Here is an 11,123-nt window from a genome sequence, read left to right as displayed (position 1 = left end):
AAGGAAATTTCAAATATGGAAAAAAATTATGTTGCAGATCGACCTTCCTTTTGGAGTCCACAACGGAATCTATACACAAGGATTCAGAAAAATATATACATTAAAACTCAAACAAGATGTAATATGTTCAAACATATAAATTATACCAGCCTACAGTCTAGGAAGAAACGACGACAACCCCAAATATCCGACATGCTGTACGAATTGACACGCACAAAAGTTCCGCCCAATTTGTTTGGGAAGTATTGTAATGTGTGGGCAAATCAGATCAAACCGAAAAACGTAACTAGTGAAATCGCCGCTGATTAAATTAAACATGTAGCCATTATTAACACGGTACTTCAGCACCACCGCCAAAGGACAGCTACCGCCGTCCAGCAGTTCCCACTGGCTTTATTCTCATCAGTTGACGCCTCACTTATGACAAAAAACCTATCCTACCCAGATATTAGGTCTGACATTGTACAATACGAACGATTTGCCCCCAAATAACCTGAACACCATGTTGTCATATTTATATATATTTTCATGCTGTCTCGAAGATATGGGACATTATATTTAAACTTTCCCTATTGTGTGTTTACTGAACCGAATTAAATTATTAGCACACAAAAAAACTATCACATTAACTATAACATCACCCTTAGTTTAACTATCATACTTTCTAACACCTTATATCCAAACATCACACAATGAAAAAAAACGCAGCGCAATAGTTATCCATCGAGGAAAATTGACAAGCCTACATTAATTAAACATGGCTTATTAGGTGTTATTCAACAAAATGCTTACAAACAGTTGCAGCTTGTTCCTACCTGTGATCCCTTGGATTTACTCTTGTTGTTTAAACCTTTTTCTCCTACTACACACTGCTTGATTTTCAGAAACTCGAGAGCGGTGGAGGGGAGGGAAGGATAGAAGGAAGAGGTGTACGATAGTGAAAGGAGGGAGTGGATCTGCCAATAGTGCTCATGGTCACAACAATACGCTAGAGGGAGACCTTAACTACCGATCAGTTTAGAGGAGAGCAAAGGGAACATGTTGCATTGTGCAGTTAACGCGGGCCAAATATATGAAATACATTTCAAAATTGATTTATAAGATTTAGTCTATGCCATGTAGACCCTCACACATTATAACTATTCAACTATCAACTAAATCAACTAAATTAGTCAACTACCACCACCATAGTGGGGCTAAATAAAAACAAAGTCTACTGTCAGTCAGAATATCTCAAAGCAATAGTCATGCTGTTTGCCACACACACACACACACACACTGTGTTCAATTGATTCGGGGACTATGTGATTTTTAACTCCAAATGTAGAGAGGTATTGCGTCGTGGATGGTAGAGAAGGGGTACCATCGGAGAAGGGGTAGCTACCATCAGGAGGGATGAAGTGGCGCAGCAGACAGGAGATTACAATACTAGGCTTGGTTTTTTCCATGTTTTAAAACCATTTGATTACAGTAAAAGGGACAAAAATCAAAGGAGTAAACATGTGATCAACGTGCTTCTTATTGTCTTTGGGCTGGATCAGGCCAGAGCACTTCGTTGACATCACAAGCAATATTTTTTCACCTTCAACAATCTGTTTGCTCTTTGAATTGGCTTATTGGTTGTGTCACATCATTTGAAACAAGTTAAATCAATTTTGAGTGGTTGTGTTTTGTCTATTTGTATTTGTGTTTACCATTATGGATGACATGTGCATTAGAGTGTAGAATGTGTATTGAGAATGAGAATGTGTTTAGAGTTTTGCTGAAAATCTAAGTGAGATCTGCAAATTGTGTTTTACCATGTGAAATGGTTTGAGGTATTGACAGCAGACTACACAATTAGCTACATGAATTCAGGCAACTGAGAACTTTGTTCAGCCAATGGGTTTTAATGTTTTAGCAATTGAGAAAAACTGTAACACCTACATGCTTTAACAGTTTGCAGTCATGTTCATTTCAAACCATTTGCAGCCCACCTACAGATACATCACTCAAATGAACTGTCTGTAATTTGCAAGATATTGTTTAATGTTCAAAGCTTGGTTTCTGACAATGCACTGCTCTCACATATGGAATATTTTTGGCTAACAAAGCACTTATTTGTAGTAGATGATCTGTGACCTGTGCCAATAATGAGGCATATGCTCTAGAATATTTTCTGTTTTGTAGACAATCGGCTAGGCTTAGGAACCAGCCAATGCAGCTGCAGCTTCTGCTACAAGGCAGAGATTTGGTTCAGTTATGTACCTTTTATGTACAATTTTGCAATGACACATTAAGGGTTCTTCAGTGTCCCTTCAGCAGGCTCCATCGTTGATTTTTAGAGGACCCGGCTAATTCAACTAATCCCTCCTTTAGGGGTGGCCAGTCAAGGAGCACTCCACCACTGGGTAATAGGCTCTGCACCTAAGAAAACCTATTGACGGCAGGATGGCAGGCCAATCCACATAGAGGAAAGAAAGAATCTTGTTGCTATGCTTTGGTAGAATAGTTTTCCTAGTAATGATGTGCTTTACTGAGTTGTTTTCCACTGATAATCGTCTCATCCACAATCTCAGTGGCAAGGAACAAGCTACCTTTTCCCCAAAGACTCCAGCTTGTCTTCTTCGATGGATAATGATCTTGCTCTTACTTTGACCTACAATAAACCTTGAGTTTATACAGCCTCATTCATGCAGTGTTCTTCATGTGCTCAGAATAACTACACCAACATATGTGTGTTTGTGTGTTTGTGTAAGAGCCCAGCAACCCTTGCACGCACACAAACACTCATCATTTCCTTTTTCTTTCAAGCCTTTCCCCTCCTCTGTGGGAAGAAATGTGGAAAACGACATGGCTCAGGGCCATGCACCTGAGCACCACCACTCTTCAGCTTCGAACTACTGCCATCTGCTTCTGCTGTGTCAATACAAATCCTCTCTGGAGTTCCAGTGTATTTATATATAATCACAGCTCTTTTGCTGTCTAGCTATTTTTCTACTTTAGCTCTATGGCACAAACAATGCTTTTGTGTTCCTGTAACACTTCATTCTCAGAATGCAATTAAACATTTTTGCAGCGTAGCACTTCTTCTAAAGCTGCCACAGAGGAACCTGATATCCCCATTGAGTCATCTCAACATATGAGAAATATTATCACCATCAATGTATTGAAATGTAAGACCTATGATGGTAAATCTTAACCCAACACTGTTGCACACATCCCCTAATAAAACAAAATAATTGACAGTTCATGTTCTAATGTATTTTAGTTCTGGTCAAAGGTGGGCATGTCTGAAATAAAAGGCTGAAAGAAATGAGCTTGCATAACATTCCCTCCTACCATCTTCCTGTCTGACTATTTACACTGTAGCCCACATATCAACATGTGATGTCATTCAAGGATATTAAGGTTCTCTTTGTTGAATTTGCAACAAACTGCAGCCACCATAACATTGGCTCTGCTGCCTTCAGCAGGATTTAAATTCAGTAGTGCAGTGAAGTGATGACTTCTAATGGTTCAACCAGATGACTGGTTGATGACTGAATCAGATGACTTCTAATGTGCCTAATAACAGACAAAAACAACCAGAACACATTTAATTCCAGTTCATTTGTTGTGAAAGGGTTTCACAGCTCCTCCAATCCCTTTGTTCTTACAGCATTTTCACATCAATAAATGCCTTTCAGACAACCAAAGCTAACCCTGCCAGAGGACAAGTGAAAAACTTCCATGTAGCCTTCCCCTGAGGTTTCTCAAGCATTGCAAGCAGGGATGGAAATTAGCACCCGCCACCAGCCAAATGCAGGTGATTATGTGTTGTGGCAGGTAAACTCGATTCACCTACCGGCCACCGTGGCGGGTAAATCAAAATAGCAGTTTCACCCCGACACTTGAGGCAGCGCCGTGCGCACCTTCAAAAAAAATGTGGTGTTACATCGCAGGAGTTAAGAGGTGCGCTGAGAAAACATCAGGAGTAAAAAAAAGTTTTTTAAAACAACGATGGAGATAAAGTGGCCGGTGGACAACATTTTTTGATTTCCATCCCTGATTGCAAGGCAGAGCTCGTTTACACCAGAGCCTTATGGTTCTTTCAGGCAGAAAGCTCCTACACTGCTACCACCTAGTGGTTACCCTGTTAAAGTACCAGAATGGTCCAACAACACTGACATGGTTTATTTTAATGTGCAAACTACAGATGAAAAAAAGTCTAACAGGTTGAAAATTAACCACCCAACAGTGACTTTTGTAAGTTTTTTTTATTTTTGCAAGTTCCATAGAAACTAACGCTTTGCTCATTTCTTCTTCTCCACATCCTGCTCAGCTGCCTCCTTCGCCCTCTTGGCACGGATGCCAAAGAGACGAGCATTGGCGCGCGCCATGCGCAGGCTGGCGAAAGCCTTGAAGTTCTTCTCATCCTCAGACACCACCCTGGCCTTCTCCTTCTTGTTAATCTGAAGATGAGACAGCATAAGATGAGGACACCAACTCTTAACCTTCATTCCACTGAAACAAAAGCTGGTATGTGTCAGACATGTCAGGTAATTGTTTTTTTGATTGATACATACATTTCTGATGGGCATGACAGCACCAGTGAGCTGGGTGGCCATCTTGAGTTCCTCCTCCTGGGATGAAGAAATGTGTCAAGACAGGTTAGAGAAAGCCAGGCACTGATCAACATTTGTTGCAGATGTTTGTTCCACATTTGACCCACATTTAAAATGCAACTCGCCAACCACCACAAACATCAACAAGTCAAATATGTGAAACTGAATAATCTAGGGCAGTCATCAGACAAAGGGGTTCAAAGAGAATCATCAACAGAGTACAGAGATTCCGGAGAATTTGTCATCATTTGACTGGTGGGGTGCTTAAACCATTTGAGCCATCCAATCTGAGGCTTCATTCCTTGTACTATCATCCACAAGAATGCACTGAAGACAGGGACTTGTCCAAAAACAAATCTCCAGGCCCAATGTCCTGAACGATCATTTGGTGCTGCTGCACTAGCTGATGTGCTCAGTCACTGGACACTTACAGTGCTGTCTCCCTTCTTGGGTGCGGAGGTCTTCCTGGGGAAGAGGATGAGCTTGGAGCGGTACTCCTTCAAGCGCTGCACGTTGGCCTGCAGAGACTCGGTGGATCTGTTACGGCGGCGGGCATCTACAGAGATGCCAATGGTGCGTGCTGTTTTCCTGTGGATACCTGCAGCCTGGAACACAGCCATATAACATACATTAGCAAAGACACATAGCAGAACCAGTCACAGTAATTTGATTTGTCTCCTTACAATATCACCATAAAGATCAATATAAATAAAATTAAAATGACACCTTGAATGGTGTAGTATTTTGCAGCCAGACAGTCATCAGAAAAAGGGGTTCAAAAGGATATCATCAAGGTAGTACAGAGATTCCGGAGAAGTTGTCGTCATTTGACTGCTGATCATACTAGCCCTAAACATTGTCTGAAGCATCAGTCTTTGCAGAACCCAATGATTCAAACTAAGAAGTACTAACCTAGGCCTGTAACTTCCAAACCCACATCTGAATGGAATCCAAACTAATGCTTCTTACCTTGAGCTCCTCCAGGGTGAAGCCACGTCCGGCACGCACCTTGGTGTGATACCTGATGGTGGGACACCGGACCTGTGGTCTGAGGGGTCCAGCTACAGGACGAGGAGCAATGCGACGGGCCTTGGCCTGACGGGCCTTTCGCCTGAAATACAAGGATACAGCTGTAAAATACAACTACATTCAGCATCACACTCAAAGCAGACATTGTTTACCTGCATGTTCACAGCCTAGACATTCAAAGCAACGTGTAGTGTTAGCTTTAACTTGTAGCTTAATACGAGTAATGCCCATATACTTGACTCAAGGCATCACATCTTTGGCATAAGTTCTGCGTCTTAACCTACCTGCGGATCTTCCTTGCGGGCTGGTTGAACCAGGTGCGCACCCTCTTCTGCCAGTCTTTATGGAAATGAGGATTCAGGAGCATTCCATTCCGGCTAGGAGCCATGTTTACCTATTTCCCTGGAACGCACATATGACGGATCATAAAAACATGTCCATGTCCAACGGAAAAACGCCTGCAAGTTATCGGACAAATCGTAATAGGCCAACTTCATGTTAGCCTGTTTATTGAACACGTGAACATAAGTGGGCTTGCTAGCGCTAAGAAGAGCGGCCATGGGGTCCTTGACTATGACTGTAAACGTCGGTGTTCAAAGAACCACAAACCGCTAAATTTGGCAATTGGTATAAGTGAGGATTAATTCAAACCTATGTTCAAATACTTGGAATGAATTCCCCGCATCTAGAGACAATCGTTAAAGCCAATAGTGTTGCATGCACTCCAAACCCTGCCATAATTCATTCCCATCCATTACTGGGGAAAAATCTTTATTTACTTCACCGTCCATAATAATACGTATATTTCCAAATCACCACACTATTACACTTTCACGGCCATACAGAATAACAAATAAATATGTTACAGTTTTAAAGGATTGAAGCCGATTTTATTCGAAATGTACAGAGATTAAATTGACATACCGTACGGGGCGGAAAATGGCCGAAAAGAAAAAGGAAGTGCTTGACAGTGCATTCTGGGATATATAGATGTTAGCCAATCGTAGACACGAGCGCGATTATCAACCGGAAGTGTATAATATATTGAGAGAACGTATTCCCCAAATAAAAACAAATCACCTTTTTTATGCTTCTATACTCTTTGATAAAACTCAAATAAAACACGGACACACAGAACCCATACTGAAATATGTGCGTTAAAAATATCTTCCATAAGACACTGTTACAAGTTCTGTGGAGAAGACTGGGGATGTGATTAATGCTAAAACCTTTGACACACAAAAGAAAAAAACATTAAAAAAAAGTTTTATATGATAACAGTCCAAGACGATGGGACAAGACCTTTGCAGGAAACAGAAAAAGCTATTAGCCGATTCACAGTTCAAAACTTGATTCATAAGCACAACACAAGATGGCACTGCAGTTCCAATGCACCTACAAAGTATTCGGTCAGCATGGTCTTTGATTAGCCTGAACACCCTTGTTAGGCACTCTTTTCACCAATTCAACATTAAATCGCTTACAATATACCTCACTTTAAGAAAAATAATAATAGTTTAATAAGAGTTTAGATTTTTCATTTAAATATCCATGATCATCATCAGCCACCTCCTACCACTTTTTAAAGATAATATAATCAGTAGGTCTATTATCTGAGGCAGACTTTCATCCTACAGAGAAAAAATGCTCCCGTATAATCAGTCCCAAGATTACTAGGCTCCGTCGGCTGCATCAATACAGTGTTACCTCCATTCCATTAATCATTGATCAACCCACCCCTGCACTTCACCTCTACTTTAATCTGAGGGCAAAAGTCAAGGTGTATCAAGATGTACAGCAGTTAAAGGCAACTTCCTGTCATCAGCGTTTGTGTTTTATCATTCTCCTTGTTTTGATCCATTTGACCCAGGTAGATACTCTACACATCTGAAATGGTGCCAGGACCACTATTTTCAAAATGCACAAAACTGCATTAACTTTTTAAACGTTTATAAAAGTATAAAAACGAGTTCTGTACACATTAAATAAAGTAAATAAAGGTTTCTGCTATATGAATACATGTAAATATAAGAAGGCATGTGGTGTGACTGATCAGCTTTGCATTTTCTATACAAAGATACTGGATGCTCGATGGGAGGCAGTATTTTACTATTTTTCAGATTATTTTGCGAAATGAAACAGTTGAAAGTTTCATTTAATCAGGATGGACCAGTTTTCAGATTAGAAACCCAAGATGATTTATGCCAAACAGACATCTCCATCGTAGACACAATTGTGATGAGAATGATGAGCACAAACAGACATGGACAATATTCAAAATATAAGTTGTAATTTATTGCATCCGACTTGCATCTTTTACAATCACTTTCCACCTTGTAGCCACTTCTCTGTAGCTAGTATTTCAGTCCATGTAAAGCACCCAACACAAGCCCTTATTGTCTTGCTGACAGGGCTTGGGATGAAAAAGCCCTGTAAGTTGTCTCATGGATTCACTTCTAACCACCTTGGGGTTGTTAATTTGACACATTACAATTTTGGTTACCTTGATGATATCTTGTTCATGAAACAATGACTGTATCAAAATAAATATAATGTCCTAAGTGACCTCCCAGAAACTGGGATTTTACAGTCAAACCAGATATAATTAGTAAGCCAGTGCTCTAACATTATACAAAAGGGTCACAGCTTTCTACTCAAGTGATTTGATGAATTTATCATAGGATGCTTCATCCATCAAGCCATCGAGTTCTCCAGGGTTTTCAATAGTCATCTTAATCAGCCAGCCTGGAAGAAGAAGAATGCCGTTGTGGAGATTTGTTACAAAACATGCTAAAATTCAGTTTGTCTGGTGACATTATGTCAGGCATTAGCGTACCCCCTTCGTAGCAGGCTTTATTCACTAGCCCTGGGTTGTCGGACAGCTCCGTGTTGATCTCAGTCACCTCTCCAGTCATGGGAGAGTAAAGCTCACTAGCAGCCTTAACACTTTCAAGAGCGCCAAACTCCTCTGCAACACAATAAAGCACAGTCCACAGCCTTCTTCATTAGCAAAATAGCTGGAGTCTTCATGCAGGAGAGACTCTACAAAAGACTCACCCAATTGTTCAAGTTTTTGGCCAACCTCAGGGAGTCCACAGTAGACCACATCACCTAATGCTTCCTGGAATGGAGGTTTGAACATTTTATCAGATTTCATTTCAGCAGTTAAATGCATATAATGCATCCATTTAGGGTTTTAATTTGGATTGCTCACCAGTCCATACTAAAGAACCAATATAATTTCCAGACCTGGCCTTTAAATAATGTTTAACACCATAGAAGATTCAAGGCTGGTTATCTGAGACTATTTATAGTTAAAGGTGTGATAAAAGTAATAAATTACCCTAAACAATGCATTGTAAAATTAGTGCTTGTAAGATATGTCTATTGCAGGGTAAAGTTTAAAATAGCCTCAACAGAGCGTTAAAGAATGAAGGCATTAAGCAGGCCAACCAGAAAGCCTGATATCAGTGCACCGTCAACATTATTACTGATTTACATATGAACAACCTACCTGAGCAAAACTGCTGATGCCAACTGTACCAACACCACCCTCTACTCGTACCCACTCATGCTTGTCAGTGAATTTCAGGGCTGCAGAAAGGGAAAAGACACTAACATTAGTGACATCCCCTTTGGAATTTGAATGAAAACTTGGGAAATCCTTTTGGGGTTTGTGTGCTAGGAGGAGTCAGGTCAATGGCAGGGGTCGGGTCAATGGCAGGCCTAGGTTATGGGACAGGGAAAGAAAGAAAGTCGCCTAACTAATCACCAATTTCAAACCACACACAGATCTAGTGTCCAAAGGACATTTTAACGTACTATGGACCAGAGCCAAAGATTATTGTGCAACACAGCAAAGCCCATTCAAAAAATAGCAAGACAAGAGATAACCCACTGTTCAAGATTCTGGTCTTAAGACATCTATCAGCCCATCGTTAGACAAAATGTGAAATGTATTCACACAACATTTAAGTGGTAAAACTTCAGTTTTTCATTATTCTCTTAAATCTATGACAAATGCAATTATTGTGGGCTGCATTCTTCCATGAACATAACATTTAACACCCCACTGAACATATTATTTTTTGCCTATGCTCATCTACCTTTTAACATGTTTTTTTCTAAATTTGATTAAACCTTTGACTAAACCTTAAAATATGGGTTACAAAAATTATGTCATGTTTCAGATACCCTAGAGGGCAAATACAATGCCTCAACAGTTTTCCATGCTAGCATCAGATCATGCAGAAAAATACAGGTTTGAACCAGATTGTGAACTATGCAAGATGCTGAAGCATGGCTGGACAGTCTGAACGACAGGAGAGCCTGTTTGTCCAAACATGTACTCACTTTAAAAGGTTCATAGCTTTGTAGAGCAACAGTTACATGAATGTAATATTATTTTATGAAAGTCCCAAGAATGTAATAATATTTTATGAAGACCCAACAGTAAATAATCGCTGTATTTAAATATTGCCTAGGGGGATTCTCTGTCACTCTGTAGAAATAGGATTTAAGATAACTAATTTAGTAATTAATCACTGCAATGTGCTAGTGCTAATTAAGGCAAATATAAAGCAGTGCTACTGACACATTTTATGCTTTCAGGGGCATTCGTCCAGCTCTTGCATGACTTTCCTAGCCCCTCTCTATTAGCTAATGTGGAACACGAGACATGAGTGCATTCACAAACTCTCGCTAACATGTTTTGTGACCTGGTGATAATTAGGTGCTCATGACCCAAGACATTAAATAACTAAGATCTTATTTCTGAAAAACGTTTTACCAGAGTAGACCCCTTTTCAAATACATTCCAACAACATTCCAACATAACGGTGGTACAACACCACATTGCTAAGCATTTGCGTGTTTAGCCACATCTCACACCTTTCAAGTCTAAACTTTATGTTGCAGGATTGACACATTTTCGATTCTTGTGACTTGGTCCCAGTTTTACCCCACAGTGAGTCACAAATGAACCGTGGGAAACTGACCAAAACGGAGTGCCATCACGCGTACGTCTGAATGTGTAACCAAAAGCTACACTGGTTACACTAGTTGTGATGTTACGTCAAGCATGTAACTGTGAATTTACCAATTTGTAGAACACTGTAACAAAACAATTACCTGTGGACAATCGCGAGGCTGTGCTCAATGTCCGTGGAATGTCGGTTCTCCATAGCAGCCGACTTGCAGCTAACTGTGTTGGCCGAGAGAGCTGAGGCAGTTTTGGAGAAAAGTTTGCAGAAATGCACCGGAGGGCCACTCTCATCGCCATCTTCACACAGTAGTGTCGAGCAAAAGCCTATACACACGCACTTGACCGCGAGACCAGAGGGGCGCGCATCAGCCCATTGCACGCTCACGAGGCAAATGCTGGAAGTTGGACCACCGTCCGTAGGGCGTTAGAGTAATCAGGCAAGGAAAGAAAGGACGCTTCAGAGGAAAGCAATAATCACAAGTAGGAACGACGCGCTTATTAATTTGTTGCTTAATGTTCAGGAT

The 11,123-nt window shown here is 40.6% G+C and overlaps 2 protein-coding genes and 2 non-coding genes across 4 annotated transcripts; all 4 read right to left on the bottom strand.

Moving 5' to 3' along the window:
* Positions 1-4,223: 4,223 nt before the first annotated feature.
* rpl13 (ribosomal protein L13) lies at positions 4,224-6,589 on the bottom strand. The gene is made up of 6 exons (XM_047041891.1): positions 6,540-6,589; positions 5,900-6,017; positions 5,556-5,697; positions 5,018-5,191; positions 4,548-4,604; positions 4,224-4,433 (listed from the first exon to the last, which is right to left on the bottom strand). The coding sequence occupies exons 2-6, from the start codon at positions 6,001-6,003 to the stop codon at positions 4,275-4,277; spliced, it is 636 nt and encodes a 211-aa protein (XP_046897847.1). The 5' UTR covers positions 6,004-6,017; positions 6,540-6,589; the 3' UTR covers positions 4,224-4,274.
* LOC124482328 lies at positions 4,752-4,833 on the bottom strand. The gene has a single exon (XR_006957739.1). It is a non-coding gene; the product is annotated as a small nucleolar RNA MBII-202 (small nucleolar RNA).
* On the bottom strand, positions 5,336-5,412 carry LOC124482329. The gene has a single exon (XR_006957740.1). It is a non-coding gene; the product is annotated as a small nucleolar RNA MBII-202 (small nucleolar RNA).
* A 1,299-nt stretch (positions 6,590-7,888) lies between the features above and the next one.
* Positions 7,889-10,972, bottom strand: gcshb (glycine cleavage system protein H (aminomethyl carrier), b). Its single transcript, XM_047042174.1, has 5 exons — positions 10,746-10,972; positions 9,130-9,209; positions 8,673-8,736; positions 8,452-8,583; positions 7,889-8,360 (listed from the first exon to the last, which is right to left on the bottom strand). Exons 1-5 carry the CDS (start codon positions 10,894-10,896, stop codon positions 8,266-8,268), a joined length of 522 nt encoding a protein of 173 aa, XP_046898130.1. The 5' UTR covers positions 10,897-10,972; the 3' UTR covers positions 7,889-8,265.
* Between the last annotated feature and the right edge of the window lie 151 nt (positions 10,973-11,123).

The sequence above is a fragment of the Hypomesus transpacificus genome, chromosome 19 (assembly GCF_021917145.1).
Source record: "Hypomesus transpacificus isolate Combined female chromosome 19, fHypTra1, whole genome shotgun sequence".
In the NCBI taxonomy this organism is placed as follows: domain Eukaryota; kingdom Metazoa; phylum Chordata; class Actinopteri; order Osmeriformes; family Osmeridae; genus Hypomesus; species Hypomesus transpacificus.
The sequence above is the reverse complement of the archived record's forward strand: the minus strand, read 5'-3'. Positions and strand labels throughout refer to the sequence as shown.